General features: G+C 38.2%; 1 protein-coding gene across 1 annotated transcript; it reads left to right on the plus strand.

The window, feature by feature from the left end:
* The first annotated feature begins 559 nt into the window (after positions 1–559).
* Positions 560–25,205, plus strand: LOC122056734 (nucleobase-ascorbate transporter 11-like). The gene is made up of 10 exons (XM_042618825.1): positions 560–1,334; positions 2,008–2,105; positions 2,185–2,355; positions 16,091–16,191; positions 21,607–21,742; positions 21,909–21,959; positions 22,053–22,340; positions 23,045–23,279; positions 23,544–23,824; positions 24,665–25,205. Exons 1-10 carry the CDS (start codon positions 674–676, stop codon positions 24,881–24,883), a joined length of 2,241 nt encoding a protein of 746 aa, XP_042474759.1. The 5' UTR covers positions 560–673; the 3' UTR covers positions 24,884–25,205.
* The last annotated feature ends 335 nt before the right edge of the window (positions 25,206–25,540 follow it).

The raw sequence follows: 25,540 nt of genomic DNA on the forward strand, positions 1-25,540 counted from the left end.
TGAAATAATACAAATTGTTTCAACCACGTTCCGATAGAGAGCATTTTAAATATCTTTTGACTTTTTGTTTTTTGGTTTTTGAAGATTTACTGATTTTTTTACCAATTATTTTCTGTAAAAATTTGTCCTTATTTTCGTTTTGGTATTTTACCATCTTCTTTCTTGCGTCACGAGGTCGCCAAATTTCAACAACGGTCATTTTTCAAACTAATAAAAAAACATATATAGCCACGTGGCCACATGTTCATGTTCCACCCAACCGAATCCGGAATCTTCACCTCATTCTGTGTATCTTTCGAGTCACGCTTCAGGAAGCACCACGCGAGATACCTTCCCCTTCACAGAGCTTTAATACTTCTGGTGTGCTGAATTGAGAGGAAGAGTAATCCGTATCGTGAATGGAACAGCCAATCAGGAGCTTCTCCTCCCCGGAGCTCGTCTTCAATTCAGTTACTTCGTCTCTACCAAATCCAGTAAAATTAACCCGGTCCGATCGGAAAAAAAAAAAGAAAAAGAAAAGTTACTGGAAAAAGACGTGCGACCGGCTCCTCACTGCTCTCCCCACTCACCAAAACGTGACCTCTCCTCTCTGATCCCCCTTAGCTTCTACTCCTCGCTCCGCCTCCATTCCCCCCATCTTGTCCCCTTACTTCTCCAGTTGCAGTCGGGAGCCATGGACGCGTCTGGATCGAGCTCAGGAGTTCCGCCGGGGAGGGGGAAGAGAGCCAGCCCTTGGGTACCCCGGATCGACCCCTTCTTCCCCAGGACGGATCACAACCCCCAGGAGCTCAAGTCCTGGGCCAGGCGCACCGGCTTCAAACCCCATCTTTCGGGCGACACCGCCAGCGTCTTAAGCGACCAGGACTATGCTGACGAGCCGCAGGCCCCCGCGAGGTTGGATTTGGAGAACGGGATTCGCCGAGGGGGCAATGGGATACCCAGGAAGCCTGAGATCGAGCCGGTGGTGGGTCGGGGGAGGAATGGAGCGGAGGACGGGGGTGTCGAGATCGGCCCCACGGCTCCGAGGGCTGAGAAGGAAAAGAGGAAAGTTGGGATCGAGCCGGGGGGAGTCGGGATTATGGATGAGAGAAGGGAGGCTGGACATGAGCCTCTTTTGAGAGTTAAGAGTGACGGGTCGGTGCGTAATGGACTCAGTAATGGCTCTGCTCCAGTGTTTCCCGTAAAGCCCGACAAAGATTCAAAGGAGGAAGCAGAAAAAGATGAAAAGGGAGTGGAAATCGACTTCTTTTCTGACGATCAGGAGTCTGAGGGTCCATCCGTCCACAAGCCGCCATCAGATTTTCAATCTGCTCTTACCGACAGCCCTGGCGTTAGTAAGTCCATTTTTTTTTTTTCCAAATTGACACTCAAATAGCTCTGGTCTTAGTTGGATCCCCAGCACACCTGGTTCGCACGCATGTGCAATCTTTGGGCACCTGCTTCTGTCTAAAAGTTGGATAAGACCACCTCTATACAGCACGAAGCTACTTTTCTTGACCTCTTTATGCAATTTCTAATTCTTATCAATATCTCAGCAGTTTCTATAAAGAAAACTGGATCCATGGCATTTACTTTTTCTACATCAAATATGAAATACAAATTAGTTGCGTTCTTAAATATGAGGAATGAATGGAAAGTTCTTTTCTGAATTCGCTTGAATCTCATCCATAAAGATGATGGTGAGAGCCAAGGAAACTTGTTCCTACTCAATTAACCATGTGTTTTTCCTTTGTGACATTTCACATTTTCCTTGTGTTTCTTGTTTTATTAAAATTAGTTGAAATCCAAAGATCTTTTAAAAAATAAAAATTACAAGCTATTAAACTTGCACATTTGATAGTCTTAAAAATTTATTGTTAGTTGTCTGAACAAGTCGAATGAGTTATTATCTTGTTTAACATTTCTTGATTACATTTCTAGGGCATATGAATTTTTAACTGGATCTTCTGCTGTATTATACAAATTTCAGCTTGTGCACAACTAACCATTGTATCGATCTGTTTGCAGTGCTCCTGATATTTTATGGAATACAACATTACTTATCCCTGGCTGGTTCACTTGTGTTCATCCCTTTGATCATGGTACCAGTCATGGGAGGTACTGATGTAAGTCAATTTATTGTGTTTCTCACATTCGAGCACAAAGTTAGCAGATGCAATTAGAATTGATAATTTACACTGGCAGGAGGAGACAGCTGCTGTCATTTCTACAATGCTACTAGTTTCTGGCGTTACAACAATAATGCATTCTTATTTTGGTAGTAGGCTTCCACTTGTCCAGGGAAGCTCTTTTGTATATCTGGCTCCTGCCTTAGTAATCATTAATTCAGAGGAGTATAGAAATCTTAGTGAAAATGTACGTTTCTGCCTCCTTTCATCTGTTCTGTTAATTGTCTTTATTATCATCCACTAGTGATTTGTAGCAAATTCTATCAAGATTGAGTTCAATTTTAAATTCCAAGCCTTTTTGTTTCTTTTACCAGTTGTCTATTCACTATAGTTTCTCCTTGAAGGAAATCTTTGAGAAAGGATGGTTGTTAGGTATAACTAATTATCATTATGAAATATCAAATGTATAATTGCCAAATATTAATACGTAACTGAGACCTTCTCAATGCAAAACTTTTAGAGTTGCTCATATGTCTAATCACTCTTTAGCATAACATAACGCATCATGAATTTGAGAGCATTGTAATGAAAAATGTTCTTCCATTATTCTAGATTGTTAACCTTCTCATGGTAACATGTGGGTCTACTTTTATCAACAGTTATGTAGATATTTATCAAAATGGTAGTCACTCAAGCTTCAGTTCATTGGTTGGGCTGGTAGATCAATTGCTTATATTACATGTCAATTTGGGCTTGACCCAACTAAGCTCACTCACTATTATAACAACAACAACCAAGCCTTATTCCATTAAGTAGGGTTGGCTATATGAATCTTTTTATGCCATTGAGCTCTATCTCCTACTATATCATCATCTATACTTAAATAAATTTTATTTTATTTTTTTGTTGCTAACCATATTTTTTTTCTTCCTCTTCCTCGTTTGATATGCGTGTTTGTCATAGTTTCACATCGCCTAACTTGAGCATTTATTGGTCATCTAAGTCATGTTAGTACCATCTTAAATGTGTCTCTCAGAGTTTTCCCTCAATAGATGTAACTTCGACTTTTTCTCTAATAATCTCATTTCTTATTCTGTTCATCCTCGTATGTCCACACATCCACCTTAACATCCTTATCTCTACAACTCTTATCTTTTACTCATGCGCTCGAGTCATAACCCAATATTCAGTTCCATATAACATAGCAGGTCTACTGTGGTTTTGTAGAATTTTTCTTTAAGTTTTAGAGGTACTTTACGCTTACATAAGACATTCGACGCTTTCCTCCATTTCAACCATCCTGCTTGTATTCTATGTAAGATTTCTCTCTTAATCTCTCTATCGTTTTGCAAAAATGATCTTAAATATCTAAAGTTCTCGGTTCCGGGCAACTCGTCATCTTTTTTCTTAACAATTGTCTCATTACATCTAATATTGCTAAACTTAAATTATATATATTCTGTCTTTATTCTACTAAGTTTAAAATCTTTCCCTTCTAGTGTTTCCCGCCAAAATTCTAGTTTAGCATTTACTCCTTCACGTGTTTCATCTACCAAACCAATATCATTTGCAAACAACATACACCAGCGTACTGTGTCTTGAATGTGGGTAGTTTATCCATAATTAGTGTAAAAAGATAAGGACTTAGAGTTGATCCTTGATGTAACCCTATCTTTATTGGAAATGCTTCAGTTATTCCGCCTGAAGTCTTTACTCTGATCGTTATATCCTCGTACATATCCTTAATTAGTTCAATATATGTTACACTAACACTTCTATTTTCTGTTAGGACCAAAAGAATTTAGATATCTCTATAACAGTATGATATTGTCCACTTTAGACTTAAGCCCTCATAGTTTTGTTTTTGGGGTTCTATTCAAAAGACCTCATACCAATAGAGATATCTTTCCCTTATAAGTTTATGATCCTTTCTATGTGTTTTCAATGTGAGAATTTGTTTGTAACCATTGCAACCCAACAAACCCCCAAAGGACCACCCCCTCAAGCCTATCTGTTTGATGTCATCTGATTTAGTCCAACTGACCTACTAGGACTTCTTTGCCCCTCGGCCCACCCGACATATTAGGACTTTCTTGCCTCTCAGTCCAACCGACTTACTAGGTTTTCCTTACCTAGCCGCAACTAGGATTTCCCTACCTGGTGTTTGGTCGTCTTGATCTAGACATGGGAGCCCCCACTTCCTTCGTTAGAGGTCAATATTCCACCCACATGCTTTAATTAGACCATAACTCCTGTGCACAGTCAACGATTAGTCCTGCAGTCCGGGGATCTAATACCACTTAATGTTTTCGTTTTTCAATTATGAGTTAAAATAAATGCAACAGAAAAGAGAAAGGAGAAAGAACAAAGAATAAGCGTTAACATGAGTATTTTTACATGGTTCGGAGCCTTCAACGACTCCTACTCCAAGGCTCACACTCATTGAGTGCTTTCGTTGGACAATCACTATTAGTTCGAAAAAAGGATTACAAAATTTGAGTACACTAACGGTAAAATAAATGTTACCGATAAGAAAGAAGTATAAACACAATTGCTTGATTGTCGGTTGTCAAAGCAGCCTTTCGGTGTTGTAGAGCCTTCTCAGAGCAGTGCGCAAGAACGAAAGTCGGAACGAATGTTGTCTTGGAGATGTTGGTCGAAGTCCTTTTTATAGGCCTTCTCTAGCGCTTGGACCATCCCTGGGCACCTCCAACAAGGCCTGGGAGGACTTCACTGATTTATCCTCCTCCAAGCGTCTGGATCGCAGATATGGTGGATCTTATCCTGTTAGTTAGTCCTAAGAAAATCGTACCGGTTTCACTGTACAAAATTTTTTTGCACAAGTGTCGAACCTTTCCTTAAATAACTTATTGTGTTCTTTAGAAGTTAAATTAGGAATCGCAGACGCAACTTAACATCATTGATTCCAAATTTAATTTATCTGTTCTTAATGGTTTAGATTTGAATCGCAAGCGGAACTTAACACTATTGATTCAAATCTACCTAAGTTATTAATTCCATAAATATTAATTTCCAAAATTGGCTTCCAGGACTGCATGGCGAGGCACATGTCCTTCTTGGATATGGGAGCAACCACCACCGCCTAGGCAAAGCCTTTTAAGGAAAGCTAATATTTATTTCCTTAAATAACTCTAGGTTAACCAAAAAGAACAATCGAATCACAAATTCGAAAAAGAAGAAAACACAAACTCGAAAAAACTATTTCGAAAACTCTAGAATCATATGCCTCTTGTGTTTGGTATTTCCATAAATAACTATATAAAGAAAACTAGTATGATGCGGAAAACAATTACTAGTTATACCTTTCTTTGTAAGCAAAATAACCTCTTGATCTTCTACCGTATTCCTCTTCTTATCTCGGACGTTGTGTGGGCAACGATCTTCCGAGACAAGAACCACCAAGCTCCTTCTTCTCCAAGCTAGATTTGGCCACCAAGAATTCTCTATGAGAAGTAGAGGTCCGACCACCACCACCAAACTCCAAGGGATGCAAGAAACAAAACCTCCTTTCTCTCCTTCTTCTCCTAGCTTGAACCAGCCACCATCAAGAGCTCCAAGAGGGGATAAAGCCGGCCACTAGAGAAGAGGAGAGGGAGAACCTCTAAGGGTCGGCCACACCAAGGAGAAAAAAAGAGGAAGAAAAGAATAGAGTTGTTCACCCTGAAGGCACCTCTACCCCCTCTTTTATAATCCTTGGTCTTGGCAAATAAGGAAATTTAAATAAAAACTTCCTTAATTCTTTTGCCATGAAAAGGAAAATTTTAATTAATTAAAATTAAATTTCTTTTTTCAATTTCAATGGCAGGCCACATTCAAATCTCCAAGCAAATAAAATTTTAAACACAAATTAAAACTTCCTTATTTGCTTCCGGAAATTTATAAAAAATTTCTCCAATAATTTTAATCCCTTCATGATTGGTTAGTAAAATGGAAATTTTATAAATTAAAATTTTTCTTTTAAACATGTGGATAATTTCCAAAAAGGAAAGTTATCTCTAAAAATTAAAATCTCTTTTCAATCTACAAATAAGGAAAGATATCAAATCTTTTCTTAATCTTTTGTAGAAACTAATAAAAGAGAATATTTAATTTTTTTAAACTTTCTTTTAAATCATGAACATGGTTAAAAAGGAAAGTTTTCTCAAAATTAAAATCTCCTTTCAATCTACAAATAAGGAAAGATTTCAAATCTTTTCTTAATCTTTTGTAGAAAGCTATAAAAGGAAATATTTAAATTTTAAACTCTCTTTTAAAATCATGATATCCACATAAGAAATAATTTTAATAAAAATTCCTTTTAATTTTCTAGTGGCCGGCCACCTAAGCTTGAGACCCAAGCTTTGGCCGGCCACCAACTCGCTCATCCACTTGGTCTTGGCTTGGGTATAGGTGGGTATAACACTTTATAATTAAGAGGCTACGATAGGGACCAAGAAGAGAAATTGGTTTTGGTCTCCAGATGAAATTAAGCTTCCCGTGTTCGCCGCGAACACCCAACTTAATTTATCAATAATAATTCATACTATAAAAGAATTATTATTGAACTACCGCACAAATCCCAAATTACATTTTGGGCTCCTTATTATGAGTGTGTTAATCTCCCTGTGTTTAAGATGTCGAATGTTCACTAATTAAATGAGTTACTGACAACTCACTTTAATTAATATCTTAGTCCAAAAGTAGTACCACTAATCCTTATCGTCATGTCGGACTAAGTCCACCTGCTGGGTTTAACAGGACAATCCTTATGAGTTCCTCTTGGGGTCATTCTCAACCTAGATTACTAAGACACAGTTTCATTCTATAATCAACAACACACTATATAAATAATACAATTTCCCAACTTATCGGGTCTATTGATCTATCGAACTAAATCGCACCCTTTGATAAGTCAAAGAAATAAATATTAAATATATGTGCTTGTTATTATATTAGGATTAAGAGCACACACTTCCATAATAACTAAGGTATAGTTCTTTTATTAAATCAATATAAAAAGAACTTATCTTAAATGGTCCTACTCAATACACTTAGAGTGTACTAGTGTAATCTATTAGTCAAGATAAACTAATACCTAATTACACTACGACTATTCCAATGGTTTGTTCCTTTCCATCTTAGTCGTGAGCTACTGTTTATAATTTATAAAGAACTGATAACACGATCTTCTGTGTGTGACACCACACACTATGTTATCTACAATATAAATTAATTGAACATCTACATTTGATATATATAAATGTAGACACTTGACCAATGTGATTCTTATAAATGTTTATACAAAAGCTAGGCTTTTAGTATACACTCCAACATATCCACCTCCGGGCGCTTGGACTTTGACATGTACCAACGTATGTCTACCACCTCAGTTGGTCGCCTGCGTGGTTCGGCTCCTTCCCAGGTGCCTGGACCCTTCTTTCTAACTTTTTGATCTCCTCCATCACAAGGTTAGCATAACAAGCAATAACATGAAAATAATAGTAATAAAATATTTGATAGTCTCTAGACTGTCTGATCCTAACTTTGAGTTTCGCTAAAATCTTAGGTCGGACCGACGCTTTCCTTCAACTGGGAACGCATCCTCACTGAATCTCTCCTCTAATCGCTTACCTTTATTTATCATTTGTGGACTTCCTTGATGTTAGGTCCCTTGATCGACTAGGACTTCTTGCCATATCTGAATCAATCTGGACTTCAACCAGTTGTCAACCCAACTGGACTTCCTCCTGCCAAATCTTAACCAATCTGGACTTCGTGCCAACTGTCAACGTTGGACTTCAGCCTAGAATTTCTATTCTCTAAACCCATCAAGTTCATATCCTGCATACTTTGTAGATATATTAGACAACATAGCATCTAACTTTAATTCATTTGTCATTTATCAAAATCTGAGTTTGATTATTAGTGCTAATTACACCAACAATCTCTCCCTTTTTATGTAATGACAACAAAGTTAGAAAAATAAGTAAAAAAATAATATATGCAAAAAAAATGATAGGTTATATTTTTATGTTGATTTTTCTATCTATCTAACCCTTCCTTCCCTTTTGGAATTCATTAAAATCACATAAAACCAATGTGTAATAACTGGGTAGAAAAGAAGTAAGTAGAAAAATACAATAAGCATAATATCAATTTATAACAAAGTGTAGCAAAAATACACATCCAGAAGCAATACACGTAAAGTATGAGCAAATTGCATTTAAGATGATCTACTGAGAAGATGATGGAGGATGATCCGAGTGCCGGAACATAACATATCCATCAGCTCGAGATGGCGAGTCCTCTCCTCCTCTCGAAGACTGAATACCTCTTGTTGAAGACTCGTCACAAATTCCTCAAGTCTGGTAACTTTGTCATCAGGAGTAGGAGGGGTTGAAGGTGGAGGCAGCTTAAGAAAATCAGCAATGATATTAGGCATGTCTGCCTCCTCTGAAGTTGGATTATAGGGTCAGGCTGATGCTGAGCCTCTCTCCTCCATGATAGGACTCCATGATCATATACATAAACACTAGCTAATGACAGTTCCTAGCACCTATTATGTCAAACTCATTTGGGACTTTGACATCATCAGTGGCGACATCAAAACCTAATGATGCTAAGTAGGAGGTCAAAACATGGCAATTAGGCATATGTATCCATCGGCTAATGCTAATACTAGCTGAGTAAATGATGGTATGAACTATATCGAGACCGATGCCTATTTCTACCCTCTGACATAATGCATAAAGAAGGAATGAGTGAAATGGGCACATCATGACTACATCTCGGGTAGTCAGAGGTAGAATACACATGACTAGGACCCTATAGAGGACATAGCCCTGGATTCTAAGGGTGACAGACCTAAACTAAATAACAGTGGGTACGCACTATCCCCTAAAAAAAATACAAATATATCGTATCTAAAGTAACATGAGATTAAGAATCACCAAAAGGTAAATCCCTAGGGGTAGCACAGAAAAGGACATGCAGAGGATCATAATCCTAAGTGGTCTCTAATGATCGTAGGAGATAGTGTAATGTCTGTGCCTGCTACCCTGGTAGTGTATGTAAGATCATTGACTTCAACTAAATTGTTGTATAGTTCAGCACATAAGACAATGTTTACCGAATTAGAACAATAAACTAAATTTTGCAACCTATAGTAGGTAGTGACCTCGACACAAGGAATGCAATATATCTAGAATGGAAAGAAATATAGGAGATGGATGAAAACCTAATCCTAAGTTCCTCTATAGGAAACCTAGGGTCAGTACTTGGAGTTTGAGAGGGTTACAAAATCAACACAATTGGTGGTTGTAGGGTTCTTTTATTTTCTTTCTTTTTAAGCCTAGTTCGGTTTTGAGCTTTCCAATCTAGTTCAAATTGGTGTAATCACCTCTTTTGAACAGGTTTTCTCGTTAAAAAATACTTTGAATTGGAGCAACACCAATCGATTTTTTTTATTATCATCTCCCACACTACTAATCCAAGACCTAGTGTGGGAAAATCCCAAGACTAGGTCTTGGATTAGTAGTGTGGGAGATGATAATAAAAAAAAGAAACTTGATTAGGTTGCACCAATTCAGAGTATTTTGCAATAAGAAAACATGTCCAAAAGAGGTGATTGCATCAATTTGAACTAGATCGAAAAGCTCAAAACCAAACGGGACTTAAAAAGAAAGAAAATAAGAGAACCCCCTACTTGATTGGTGGTTGTACAAATTGTGTTAATTTTGTAACCCCCTTAAACTCCTAGTACTGACTCTAGGTTTTCTACAGAGGAACTTAGGATTAGGTTTTCATCCATCTCCTATATTTCTTTGCATTCAAGATATCTTGATAGGAGCTTCTTCACACGGTCGTTCATTCCTTGTGTCGAACTATAGGTTGCAAAATTTAGTTTATTGTTCTAGTTCGGTAAACATTGACTTATGTGCTTAACTATACAACAATTTAGTTAAAGTCAATGATCTTACATACACTACCACGGTAGTAGGTACAGATATTACATTATCTCCTACAATCATTAGAGACCACTAAGGATTACAACCCTTTGCATGTCTTTTTCTGTGCTACTCCTTAAGGATCTACTTTTAGTGATCCTTATTCTCATGTTACTCTAGATACGATATATTCATATTTTTTGGGGGACAGTGCGTACCCACTATTACTCAGTTCAGGTCTGTCACCCTTAGAATCTAGGACTATGTCCTCTATAGGGTCCTAGTCATGTGTATTCTGACTACCCGAGATGTAGTTATGATGTGCCCATTTCACTCATTCCTTCTTTATGCATTATGTCAGAAGCTAGACATAGACATCAATCTGTATATATTTCATACCATCATTTACTCAACTAGTATTAGCACTAGCCGACGGATACCCATATTTTGACCTCCTACTTAGCATCATTAGATTTTGATGTCGCCACTGGTGATGTCAAAGTCCTAAATGAGTTTGACCTGTCATTAGCTGATGTTCATATAGATGATCATGGAGGAGAGAGGTCCAACATCAACCTGACCTCGTAGTCCAGCCTTAGCCTGACCTAGCTCCAGCAGAGGAGGCAGACATTCCTGATATCATTACTGATTTTCTTGAGTTGTCTCCACATCTGGCCCCTCCTACTCTAGACGACAGAGTTACAAACTTGAGGAGTCTCTGATGAGTCTTCGGCAGGAGGTATCTTGTCTTCGAGAGGAGGAGAGGACTCGCTATCTCGAGCTGATGGTTATGTTACATTCATGGTACTCGGGCCATCCTCCATCATCTTCTCAGTAGATCATCTTAGATGTATTTTGCTCGTACCTTATGTGTATTGCTTTTGGATGTGTATTTTTGCTACACTTGACTGTTGTCATGAACTGATATTATGTTTATTATATTTGATTCTTCTTTTCTGCTCTGTTGTTACACATTGGTTTTATGTGATTTTGATGATTGCCAAAGGGGAGGGAAGGGTTAGATAGATAGAAAAATCAACATAAAAACATAATCTAGGCGCCGAGAGTTGGTCCAGGCGCTCGGGAAGGAGCCGAACCACACAGGCGACTAGCTGAGGTGACAGACTCTGATACGTCGGTACACGTCAGGGTCCAAGCGCCCGGAGGTGGATAAACTTTCAGAGATAGAGTTTCGCCGAGGAGCCACTATATCAGCGATTAAGGCGCCCGGGGGTGGTCCAGGCATCCGGAGGAGAATAAGTCAGCGAAGTCCTAGGCCTTGTTGGAGGCGCTCGGGGTGGTCTGGGCGCCCGGAGATGGCCTATAAAAAGGACTTCGACTAGCATCTCTAGGACAACATTCGCACCGACTTTCGTTCTTATGCGCTACTTCGAGAAGGCTCCGACGACACCAAAAGACTGCTCCGACAATCGATGATCAAGCAATTGTGTTTATACTCATTTCTTGTCGGTAATATTTATTTTATAGTTCATGTACTCAAATTCTGTAGTCCTATTTTCGAACCAATTGTTAGGACCCATGAATCAAGGAGCAGATGGTAGACTTTATGATTCTTGATTTTACAGTTCTTGATTCTTGTCGTCTTTATGTGTATTGCTTCTGGATGTGTATTTTTGCTACATTTGACTTTTGTTATGAACTGATATTATGCTTATTGTATTTTGCTACTTATTTTCTGCCTTGTTGTTACACATTGATTTTATGTGATTTTGATGAATGCCAAAGGGGGAGGGAAGGGTTAGAGAGATAAAAAAATCAACATAAAAACATAATATAATTTTAATCCATTTGTCATTTATCAAAACATGAGTTTGACTATTAGTTCTAACTGCACCAATATTTTTTAAAATTCTCTATATAATTTCTCTTGGGACTCTATCATAAGTTTTTTCTAAGTCAATGAATACCATGTGTAGATTTTATTTTTGCTCCTAATATTTTTCAATTAATTGTCTAAGAAGATGTATACCTTCTATTGTCGACATTCCAGACATGAACCTAAATTTATTTTCGGTCACTATGGTCTCTTTTCTTAATCTCTTTTCTATTACTTTTTCCCAAAGTAATAATATATTAGCATAGGTCAAATGAGCTAATAACATATTTGTTGGAGCAATCTAGGACCCTAGGTTTGATGTTTGGGCAAAAGTTTAAGTTAGGTTTATTAATTATATTTGATATGCATTGTGAGTGTGCAGGATACATGTACAATAAGGAAAAGTCCGAGTGTGATCTTGGCAAAGGTGAAAGTCCAAATGGAATCTTGGCGATGTAAGTCCAAACATGCAGTCTTGGCAACGTAAGTCCAAGTGTGACTTGGCAATGGTTGAAGTCCCAGAGGTGAGGAGCCTCTTAACAAAGAAAGACCCGACAACAAGGACAAGGCCGAAGGAAGCTCCAAAAGGTAAGGCGTGAAGAATGGGGAAGCTTCGAGGGATGCGAGGCTGATGGAGGAGGCTAGAAGGCTAGGTCTAGGTTGGTCGGGCGAGGACAAGTGTTGGGTGAATGTACTCGGGGGTCAAATCTTAGGGTTAGGGTTTGACCAATTGACTGGGACAGGGCACAAAATGTTTCTGTGCCCGCCAGTTGTGAAAATAGTCGTTTGGTACTGTAGTAGTCAATCGTTATTGTAGCAGTCAATCGTTACTGTATTGTAGTAGTCAACTGATACACTGTATCAGTTGGCCTGTAACAGTCAAATTCCACTTGGGACCAGTTGATTGGTGTCTTTACCAGTCGACTGGTGGGGAGAAACACAACTAGGTGTTTCCTCCCGAGCTCTATTTAATAGAGCTCGGGGTGTTTGGCAAAGGTTGACGAAGTTAGTGGTGGTTAACCCTAATTAAAGTCTCCAAGTGCTCATGTGATCTAGTGTGGTCTTGTGCTAGTTGTGGTGAGGTTTCTCCATCCACAAGGAGCTACGTGAGCTAGCCAGAGTTTGCCAAGAATTGATCCACCGACGGATTGAGGTTTCATCCACCTTATGGACACGCTGTGGAGTAAGAGCCCTAATCTCCGAACGTGTATTGGTTTGCTTTCTTGTTTATTGTTTTCTAGAATTAGCTTTCCTTTTGTTTGTTAGTATTTTTATTTCCGCTGCGACTAACAATTATAGGAAACTATTCACTCCCCTCTAGTGAGCGTCAAAGTCCTAACAAGTGGTATCTTTTTGTTGGACTAATCGCTAAAGGAGTAATCACTAAAGAGGAAGATGAAGTCGGAGGGACCTCTCGGATGGGACATCCGGATCCCACCTCCATATGAGCGCGAAGACTTCGGCTATTAGAAGTCGCGCTTGGAGACGTGGTTCCAAATGGATTGGAACCGTTGGATGACATTAGAGGAGTCATTCAAGACTCCAACTAACAAGAAGGGAAAACGCCTCCGGCCTCGATATCGGACCAAGGAGCAAAGAGAGCAATAAGAGGCGGACAAAGAGGTAACTAGAATTTTAATTAATTTATTACCTCCTATTGTGGTATTGAATGTAGGTGAGTACAAGAGTACTCATGAGCTTTGGAGCAAGGTGATTGAGCTCTATAAAGATACTACATAACTTCAAGGAGTGGAGGAACCCAAGGAGAAGGGTTCATTGGTCCAAGGGAAGGACCAATTAGATGTTGACACGTGCTCAACATCCGAGGAGGAGAAGGAAGATGAGGAGGTATCATCCACATTTTCAAGGGAGGAAGAAGTGGAACTGTCCACATCTTCAAGGGATGAGGAAGAAGAGAAATCCGAGGAAGAGGAGATCTTGGAAGCTCAACTCTCCACCTCAACTACCAAGAAGAGCAAAAAGAACCACATCAAATGCTTTGAGTGTGGTAAAATGGGGCGGAGTAGGTATCCTTCGCTCAAAAAGGTAAAGGAGATAATCCCTAAATCTGGTAAAGTTGCTTTAAGAACTAACATGGGTTTAAGGATGGAGTCAAGGAGAAGAAGCACATTAGGTGTTTCACATGTGGTGAGTGGAGACACTACCACACGAAGTGCCCAAGGAGAAGAGAGCTCAAGAAATTGGCGCACTTGAAGAAATGGGAAAAGAAGAGGAGTTCAAGTCAGGTAGGATATTCAAAGGTAAAAGGGAAGGTAATCCCTATTTTGAAGTTTAATCCAAGATCAAATTCCTTCATGCTTGTTAGGAATATTGAAAATTATGTACCCATGCATATGCATAATTATGGATTTAGGTATAATAATATGAATAGGGGTTAACACGGTAGATAACCCTAGGAAATCATACACTAAGGTTAAACTTAAAAAGAAACAACCTACCTTGCCTAAGGAGAGGAAAGTGGTTGAAAACCTAAACATCAATCCCAAGAAAGAGAGTCATATGTCCAGGAAGGATAGGTCTAGGGATGTCCAAGGTGGACATGTTGATTCTAGGGTTAGAACCCTAGAATTGGAAAATCAAGCCTTGAAGGCAAGACTTGAGGAAATGGAGAAAGTCCTAGATAGGTTTATTATTGGACCTTGAATACTTGATATATGTTTGGCTGGTCAAAGACCTAAAAATATCAAATTGGGTCCCTCCAAAACTAAAAGGAGGTCAAGTGCTAGGGTGACACATGACAATGACAATGGAAAAGTGACCAAGGGCAAGAGAGTGTCATCCAAAGCCAATGTGAATAAATATGCTCGGGTTGCATTATTGAAGCATTCGTGTAGCAGTCAACTGGTACACTGTATCAGTTGATTGGTATCGAGCCGTTGGCTTATAACGGTCAAATTTCATTTAGGACCAGTCGATTGATGTCTTTATCAGTTGACTGGTGGCAGGAGACACGGCTAGGTGTTTCCTCCCAAACTCTATTTAATAGAGCTCGGGGTGCTTGGCAAAGGTTGACGAAGTTAGTAGTGGTTAACCCTAATTAGAGTGTCCAAGTGCATAAGTGATCTAGTGTGGTCTTGTGTTAGTTGTGGTGAGGTTTCTCCACTCACAAGGAGCTACGCGAGCTAGCCGAAGTTTGCCGGGGATTGATTCATCGACGGATTGAGATTTCGTCCACCTTACGGACACGCCGTGGAGTAGGAGCCCTAATCTCCGAACCACGTTAAACGAATGTGTATTGATTTGCTTTCTTGTTTATTGTTTTCTAGAGTTAGCTTTTCTTTTGTTTGTTAGTATTTTTGTTTCCGCTGCGACTAACAATTGTAGAGAATTGTTCATCTCCCTCTAGCGGGCGTCAAGGTCCCAACAATATTTACTAAAAAAATATAGTTTCTTGATTCACTTTCTTGTTCTATCAATTTATAGCACAATTTCGTCATTAATGTTTGATGCATTTGATATACATTAAAAGTTCCCAAGCTTTTCTGAGAAAACTGATAATAAGTTTATGGTCCTAGAAACAACTCTTATTGAATTATTGATACATAGGACAAGTAGAAATAGCTAAATATCTATAAAATCAGAACAAAAGAGGATGTACATTAAAAAAGAACAACTGTCAAGCTGTGAAGAGACACAAGGTGATAATTTTTTGGTCATAGTAACAACTCTCATTGACCCATGGCCATAAATAAGTTCTCCTTGTCAGAATTTTATGCACATCCAGTAGTTGCAATGCATATTTTCAATAACATGTGACATTGAAATTTACGCTATTGATACTTTCAATAAGATGTCATATTACCAATTACTTTCAGTGCATGGTATTACAAAGTACTGATAGACAATATCTTTTTCAATTACAATTTTCATTGCTGTTTTAGTTCCTCTCAAGATTGGTGCTAGGAATCTTGAAAAAAAATTTCCATACAAATAGATTGCAGTCTTTTTATTTAACCAGTTTTTATTTAATCTGATTCAAATCATATTGTTTAATATGGTATTTGGTAGATTACTTGGTTCAATCAAGGCAGTAGTTAATGGTTTGGTCCTCAATAAGAAAAAGTATGCCCATTTTTTTTTGTTAAAATGTAGGAAGTTAGTTTTCTTGTTGAACGTCGCATTTTATCTCTTCTATTGTTTGATAATCATAGAAAGTTTTTTTTTTTTATCAAATGCAGAAATTTAAGCATATAATGAGGGAATTGCAAGGAGCTATAGTCGTTGGCTCAGTTTTTCAGACTGTTTTGGGTTATAGTGGCCTCATGTCACTTCTTATAAGGTATTATAATTTTTATTTCATGTATATTGTTTCTATTAACATTAGAGTTGGAGCATTCATGACGGGTTGACCTGAACCAAATGACATAAATAAGAAAAAGAATAATGTTATTCTTGACACCGGAAAGTATCGGAGAAATAGGAGGGAATACAAGGCGAACTCTCAACTCACACTCGACGGAATCCACCGAAGAGTTTAGAGGGTAATCAAAAGATCATTCTTCAAAAGCTTAAAAGCTCACAATATTTTTATCATCCAAAAAAAGCTCCTTTAACAATACAAATGATAACATTTTATAGGGGAAACTTGGAGCACTTGCCAAGATGAATCAAACTATTTTAAATGACCCTTAGAGTTCCTAAGACCTCCTTGAGTGATTTATATTTTCTAGGACTCGAGAATAGAGTTTGCCCAAAAAAAAGCATGCAGTGGCATTAAAGAAGGCTCGTCACCCGAGCAATTGGATTGTCCCAAGTAGAATTTTTGGCGTCAGTCTCCCTCGGTTGGAAAAGATTCGTCCTCGAATAAAAAGGAGGTTCATCACCAATATAAGGAGAGAGGTCAGCAACATTGAAGATTGTAGAAACACCATACTTGCTCGGCAAATCAATTTCATAAGCATTATTGTCAATCTTCTTTAAGATCCTGAAAGGACCATCAGTTCTAGGTTGTAACTTTCCATGTTGATCACGTGGGAATCGTTCCTTTCTTAAGTGAATCCATACCAATTCTCCTTCCTTGAAACTTACTTGCTTTCTGTGTTTGTTCGCATTTTTCTGATACTTCTCATTTTGTTTAATAATTTCTTGCCAAACTTGCTCATGCAACTTTTTGATGGACTGTGCATACTCTTTTCCATGTCCACTTAGAAGACGAGAGGCTGGAATGGGGGCCAAATCCAATGGAGTGAGAGGATTAATTCCATATACAACCTCGAAGGGATTTCGTCCTGTTGTTTGGCTGAGAGACCGATTATAAGCAAACTCGGCTTGAGCTAAAATTGCATTCCATTGGCGGGGATTTTTACCAACCAAACTTCTAAGAAGATTTCCCAAGCTTCAGTTCACTACTTCCGTTGGTCCGTCTGTTTGGGAATGGTGAGAGGAACTGAATTGGAGTTGTGTTCCCAATTTTCGCCACAAGGTGCGCCAAAAATGACTCATAAATTTAGGATCCTGATCAGAAGTGATGGTTTTGGGAATTCCATATAGTCTTACAATTTCTTTGAAATAAAGATCAGCTACATGTGTAGCATCCAACGTTTTGGTGCAAGGAATGAAATGGGCCATTTTAGAGAACCTATCAACTACCACCATAACTGAATCTTTGTTCCTTTGAGTACGTGGTAATCCAATCACAAAATCCATGCTTAAATCTTCCCAAGGACTTGTTGGTACGGGTAGGGGAGTGTACAAGCCCGTATTCTATCCATGACTCTTGGCAATATGACAAATTCGACACCTGTCAATATGTGTTTTGATATCCCGGTCCATGCGTGGCCAATAAAAATTCTCTTGAATGAGTGTAAGAGTTTTGTCGCTACCAAAATGTTCCACCAACCCTCCATTATGAGCTTCACTGATGATGGCAAGTCGTAGCGAACAATCAGGAATACATAGATATTTTTCTTTGAAGGGAAATCCATCATGAATCAAGAAGAGTTTGAATGGAGCTTTTATTCACTCTTCCCAAATATGACCAAATTAGGGATCATTTTTGTAGAGATCTTTGACTACCTCAAATTCAATTACCTTTAGTTGTAAAGTAGACAAGAGAGTATGTCGTCTGCTAAGAGCATCCGCCACCCGATTAAGAGCACCAGATTTGTGCTTGATAAGGAAGTTGAAGGCGTGTAGAAACTCAACCCATTTAGCATGACGAGGTTTCAATTTGTGTTGAGTATTCAAATACTTCAAGGCTTCGTGATGCAAGAAAAAGACAAATTCCTTATGGAGGAGATAATGTTGCCAATGATCCAAGGTTCGGACAATGGCAAAGAATTCCTTTTCATAGGTAGAATAATTGCGGCGAGAATGATTCAACATTTCACTAAAGAAAGCAATGAGTCTCCCATTTTGACTAAGGACACCGCCGATTCCCACATTTGAAGCATCACAGTCTATTTCAAAAACTTGGTCAAAATCTGGTGGTTGCAATATTGGAGCTTCTGTAACCCTTCTTTTAAGAAGTTCAAAGCTTTTGTTGCGCCTCGTTCGTCCACTTGAAATTGCCACCCTTCAAACATTCAGTTATAGGCTCCATGATGGTGCTGAAATTTTTAATGAACCTGCGATAAAAAGATGTCAGACCATGGAAACTTCGAATCTCATCCAGGGATTTAGGCGTCGCCCAACTCATAATAGCTTCAATCTTATTCTTGTCCATTTTGATGCCATCAGAGGAAATAATATAGCCTAAAAAAATCAGGCTATTAGTAAAAAAATGACACTTCTTCAAGTTGGCATATAACTTTTGCTCCCGTAGTAATTCAAAAACTTGTCGAAGATGTTCCAAATGTTCTTTCGGGCTAGAGTTGTACACAAGAATATCATCAAAGTAGACAATAACAAACTTCCCAATGAATGGTTTAAAGATATGATTCATAAGCCGCATAAACGTAGAGGGAGCATTAGAAAGACCGAATGACATTACCAACCATTCATAAAGACCGCCCCTTGTTTTGAATGTCGATTTCCATTCATCGCCCGGTCTCATACGAATTTGATGATAGCCACTTCGAAGATCAATTTTAGAGCCGACCTTAAACCCATGAAGCTGGTCGAGAAGATCATCAAGGCGAGGAATAGGAAAATGATATTTGATAGTGATCTTATTGACCGCTCTACTATCAATGCACATTCGTCATGAACCATCTTTCTTTGGTACAAGAAGGGCTGGACAGCCCAGGGGCTCTTGCTTTCTCGGATAAGACCTTTAACCAAAAGGTTCTCAACTTGTCTTTGTAACTCTTTATACTCGTTGGGGCTCATTCTATAGGCTGCCTTGTTTGGAATTGAAGCGTCAGGGACTAAATCAATGCAATGTTGAATATTTCGCATGGGAGGAAGTCCGGATGGAATTTCGGCTGGTACTACATCTTGAAATTCTTGGAGAAGAGGTTGCACTTGGGAAGGGACAGCGTGTCCATCTTCATTTTCTTCCAAGACTACCAATGCAAAGGCCCCACCGGATTCCTACATAGCACTTTCCACTTGGGACTTGGAGACTAAATTATTTCCACCCCTTTTAAAGGGTTTGGAATAGTGTTTGTCTTGGCCGGCCCTAGAATAATCTTCTCGCCATCCTTGACAAAACTATAAGTATTTTTGAAGCCATCATGATGAGTTTTCCTATCAAATTGCCACGGTCGACCAAGAAGCAAATGACAAGCATCCATTTGAAGCCATCACACCAAACTTCATCTTGATACTTATTGCCAATAGAAAATTGAATAAGACATCTTTGAGTTACCTTCAACTCGTTACCTTTACGAAGCCATGATAATTTGTAAGGCTGAGGATGGTCTTCGTTCTTTAACTTCAACTCGTCGACCATTGTAGTAGCGACAACATTTTTGCAACTTCCTCTATCAATAATGACATCACACACTTTACCATGAAAAGTGCATCTAGTGTGGAAGATATTATTGCGAAGCCATGATTGATCTTCTCCATAGGTAGTATTGAGGTTGCGACGTATCACTAAGGATTCTCCATGATCTGCATAAGTAATTTCTCCATCATCACCGGAATCATCGTAGATAGGGGATGTGCCATAAGATTCCTCCTCTTCTTTTTCCTCAACAAAAGTAACAACCCTTCGGTTTGGACAATCAGCAGCAAAATGCCCAAAACCCTTGCATTTGAAACATATCTTTTAGTTGTTAGGACCACTTGGTTTTACAAAATCAATATGGGTTTCCTTACTTGCAGTAGCTTTTTGTTTTGTATCTTTTGATGTTGATGCATTTTTAGACGGAGAGGCACTCCCTCGGTTAGAAGCACCACTACTTGAAGAGAAACGCCCACCAAATTGACGAGCATCCTTTTGTTGTTTTTCCACCTTAAGAGCCAGTTTGCATACATCATTATAACTCCAGTAAGGTTGCAATTGCACAATATTCCCGATCTCATATCGAAGCCCTCCAAGAAATCGAGCGATAGTTTGCTCATCCGGTTCTAGAATATCACATCTCATCATGAGATTCTCAAATTCAGCGATGTACTCTTTTACGGACAAATCTTTTTGTTTGAAATTATGGTATTTGAGAAACATATCTTGACAATAATTATCTGGTAAGAATTTTCTGCGCAATACCTTTTTCATCTTGTCTCATGTTGTAATCTTTTGTTTGCCATCACGAGCTCGCTGCTTCTTTAAATGCTCCCACCAAATAGATGCATATTTCTTCAACTTGATAGCAACAACTTTTACCTTGCGATCTTATGAAATTTCTTGAAACTCAAAGATCCTCTCAACAGAGTTAAGCCAATCTATGAACTCATTCAGATCATGTCGTCCATCAAATTCTGGAATGTCAACTTTAAAAGATTTCTTACGATCAATGTTCATTTGATATCTTTGATCTCGTGCTGCATCATCACTGGAATCATCGCCTCCATTACCATGAAATGGGTTATAACCCATCTCATGCATTGTAGAATTAGCCTCCGAACCATGACCCTCAGCATCATGATCCACAGGTTCGCCCCGGGCGAGGCGCTGCTCAAGTTGTGCACTTGTCTCCGTAAGTCATCCAACTCGATGTCACGAAGGTTTCTTTGACGAACTGCAGGATCATCACCATTTGGCCTTTGTCTTCTCCAACTAGCCATGGTGAACATGGCTCTGATACCACTTGACACCGGAAAGTATCGGAGAAATAGGAGGGAACACAAGGCGAACTCTCAACTCACACTCGACGGAATCCACCGAAGAGTTTAGAGGGTAATCAGAAGATCATTCTTCAAAAGCTTAAAAGCTCACAATATTTTTATCATCCAAAAAAAGCTCCTTCAACAATACAAATGATAACATTTTATAGGGGAAACTTGGAGCACTTGTCAAGATGAATCAAACTATTTTAAATGACCCTTAGAGTTCCTATGACCTCCTTAAGTGATTCATATTTTCTAGGACTCGAGAATAGAGTTTGCCTCAAAAAAGCATGCAGTGGCATTAAAGAAGGCTCGTCACCTGAGCAATTGGATTGTCCCAAGTAGAATTTTTGGCGTCAATTCTACTGAGGAATATTTTTGAAGGATGAAATAATAAAATGCTTTAAAAAAAATCTACCATAATGGTAGATGCTTTGGCTCCTTTATCACCAAATATAAATGTCGAGTAACAGAAAGAAGTACGACAATAGCATACTTCTTGACTTATCGGTGCTACTGTTTCCTTATAATTCTGCAGGTTAATAAATCCAGTCGTAGTTGCTCCAACTGTTGCTGCAGTAGGATTGGCATATTTCAGTTTTGCATTTCCTCAAGCTGGAAATTGTGTGGAGATCAGCATTCCTTTGATTTTATTGATTCTTATTTTTACACTGGTAAGAACTATGAAGCACTTCCTGGTAATTCTGTAGAATGTTCCTTTGTTTAGCAGTTTGTCCCCTGCAATCATTAAGCATCCTTTTAGCATTCTTTTACTAAAGTAGATGATATTTCTATAGAATGAATGTTCATGAATGTCTTGTCTTTCTGATGTAATGGCAGTACCTCAGAAGACTATCCTTATTTGGGAACCGTTTATTCTTAATTTATGCGGTATTACCTTTTTCCTCATCTTTTGTTTTAGTTTGCTTTAGTATATCTTTACAACACCTAATACAGAAGCCTGGTTTCTTCCTCTTTTATTAGGTTCCACTTAGTGTCGTCATTGTATGGACATATGCATTCTTTCTGACAGCAGGAGGAGCTTACAACTACAAGGGTTGCAATTCAAATGTACCAAGTTCAAACATATTAACAGATGGATGTAGAAAACATGCAACTATTATGAAGCATTGTCGAACTGATGTTTCTAGTGCATGGCGAACTGCTGCTTGGGTCAGGGTTCCTTATCCATCCCAGTGGGGCTCTCCCACTTTCCATTTCAAGACGTCATTTATCATGGTCATTGCATCACTGGTTGCATCAGTTGACTCGGTAAGTGGTTTTCATGTTAATTACCCTAGGAAAAGTTAATTGTTGATGGAGGACACACTTTTCTCGTCATTTAGGTTCAAATCTGTTGATTATCCAAACTTGAACATGTGATTTTTTTTGCATTTGTCTAGAGACATTCAACAATAATTAATACATGGATGCTTATGCCACCAAAGAAATATGCTGCTTATCTATTTTTGACTCGAGACTGCTTCCCATTTATTTGTAGGGGACGTGATTAATGGGTGTCTATCAATGGTTTGGTATTCTTGTTTTTATGATCCCATTTTATTAGTTGAACCCGAACTGACTAGCTTATATGTTGCTCAAAAATCATGCAGCAACTTCTAAAATTAAAATCAGAATTGCCAAGTTCGACTTGAGTCTTGAATCTTATAATGTGAATTCCTTTTTTACTCATGAATTTTTATGAAAAAGTAATCCAAGTTCTGTTTTCATTGTTCTAAGAAATACATATTTTTAATCTATTGCATTCTTAACGAATATGCATTCTGATTTAATTATTAATAGTTCATTCTATAATAGTTAAAATCATAAAAATGTTCATATATATGAAATAATTTGTTTTTTGCAATAAGGTAGTATGCAAGAGAGAATGAAGCCAAAAATATTTCCTGTTGCTTTCTCACATATTTCTATAATCAATGTGCTATTTAATTTTTCTTATTTGTTATTTCATCCAGATTGGTTCATACCATGCTACATCATTATTAGTCAACTTAAAGCCTCCCACTCCTGGAATTGTCAGCAGGGGAATAGGCATGGAAGGGTTGACAAGTATTCTAGCGGGACTCTGGGGAACTGGAACTGGATCAGTGACACTGACTCAGAATATACACACTCTTGATATAACTAGAATGGCATCCAGAAAGGCTCTGCAACTTGGAGCAGCACTATTGATTCTATTTTCATTTGTAGGTAAGGTAGCTTTCTGTGCAAAAATTAAATATAGTCTAATGAAAGTATTCTCAGTTCCTCTCTATATTAATAATTAAAGCTTAAATAACTGTTCTTGTCCCATCTATTTTGTCTCAACTTTATGATTCTATCTCTTATTAAACTCTATGCAAGGATATATTACCAATAATTATTCCAGCACAATGGCATTAAATCTGCAAGCATACTAGAACCATGCTAGTATTCCTTGCCAATACACTGATTTTTCGCTCCCTCCTTTGACAGGAAAAGTTGGTGCTCTCCTGGCGTCTATTCCACTTGCCTTGGCTGCTTCTGTTTTATGCTTTACATGGGCTTTGATAGTTGCACTAGGCCTTTCTACTTTGCAGTATACACAAACAAGAAGTTCAAGGAATATAATTATTGTTGGATTCACGTTATTTATCTCTCTAACCATCCCTGCATATTTTCAACAATATGAACCCAATTCCATTCTCATTTTACCAAGTTATCTATTGCCTTACGGAGCAGCATCAAGTGGTCCAGTCCATACAAACAGTGAGGGGGTAAGTTTAACATCGTTTTTGGTTGTTGATACCCTACTAAGCCTTTCTTATGAGATCGCAATTATCGAAATAGTGGTACTGAGTATTTCACATTGAATTGTGACATTTAAGTTGTTAAATATTTCAGTTTATATGAATGGGGATATTTTAGCGGACAACTGTTTTTATGGATCTTTTTCAAAATATACTCTTTTTCAAAACATTTGCGATTTTTCCCCCAATTCTATCATAAGTGATTGTATTTCTAACGCCCACCGTACTTCCTTTGCTACATTACTTGTATGACTACATTTAATTGACTTTTGGAGTTTAATAGCATGTTGTAACCAACACTTGGTCTAATGGAACATGAAACTAGATTCAGAAGTTTTCTGACCAAAAGTTGAATATTCAAATCCTTGTATAACAGCACTGTTGAGAGGGATTTAGCCTTGCTTCTTTTCTCGAATAAATATGGTGCGGGGATATCTAATGGTCAAGACCAAAAATGAAAATAATAATAATAAGACACGGTAAAGGAATGAAAGGATATTTCTTTTTCCTCAAAGCACAAAATTTGGGTTTCTAATTATTGAGAATTCTTTCAACCCTAGAATTGCATTATTTTCTTTTCAGAGTTGGTGCCAAACAAGCTTTCAGATCTAGCATTTACTTCTATTCAAGTAGATCAATTGCTTGATCATATGATAAGCACTACGAATTTGGTTTTTCTTTCTGTTTTGAATGGGAGTTTTCCTAGTGCCAATTGGATAAAATAGGAGCAGGGAAATTTATCATAAGTAGTCAGTACGCCATTTTATGCTTTAGTTTCATCTCTAAGGGGTTTCCTAATTTTTGCAGTTCAATTTTGCTCTAAATGCTCTTTTATCTCTTAACATGGTGGTTGCACTGTTTGTGGCATTTATACTCGACAACACGGTTCCTGGTAGCAAGCAGGAAAGAGGGGTATACATATGGTCTGATAGAAGTACACTAGACTTTGATTCGGCTTCTCTGGAACCCTATTCTTTGCCAGCAAAAGTTCGACCCTTGTTCAGGTGGGCTAGATGGGTTGGCTAGCCACCTGATATTTGAGAAGTTTCATCAGCCTTGCAAGTGCAGTCATTGTCAGCTCCTGTGGCATCTCATTACTCTGAAATCATCTTCTTGCATAATGAGATTATATTTATTTCGTTCCTCTCTATACGCACAAGCTAAGGGTGGACACCGATTTCTGTTATCGTAAGATTAGCCTGTTTGAACAGCAAGGTTCCACTACAACTGTAAATGAAGGTAAAGACAGGAGGTAAATTGACAACTTGTATTGGTTGTATCTACCTATAGCGTAGTTATATGTTCATTTTTTATAGACAATAACATGCTTTTCCCATTTGTTCCTTTTTTTTCAAAAGGAAACTACCAACTAACTCTTAAACAACCATAAAAAAATTTGTCTAATGACTTAATGACCACCTTAAGCGTAGAAGAAGCACACGTATTACTTGTCTAGAATTTTCTTTTTCTTCGTATTTGAAAATTCTAACCAAGCTTTATTATTTTTGAATGACTATTTTCCAATATCTACAATGTCTATTTTCCCCTTGATATTAATGTGCATATGACGTTTACATGTAGCATATGCCTCTAGGCTTGGTGCGATGATAAACGGAATGATGTATTTCTCAAACAACGATGATTTAATTTTCACGCAATGCAAATAAAATGCTATGGCTTTCG

The sequence above is a fragment of the Zingiber officinale genome, chromosome 3B (assembly GCF_018446385.1).
Source record: "Zingiber officinale cultivar Zhangliang chromosome 3B, Zo_v1.1, whole genome shotgun sequence".
Taxonomy (NCBI): Eukaryota; Viridiplantae; Streptophyta; class Magnoliopsida; order Zingiberales; family Zingiberaceae; genus Zingiber; species Zingiber officinale.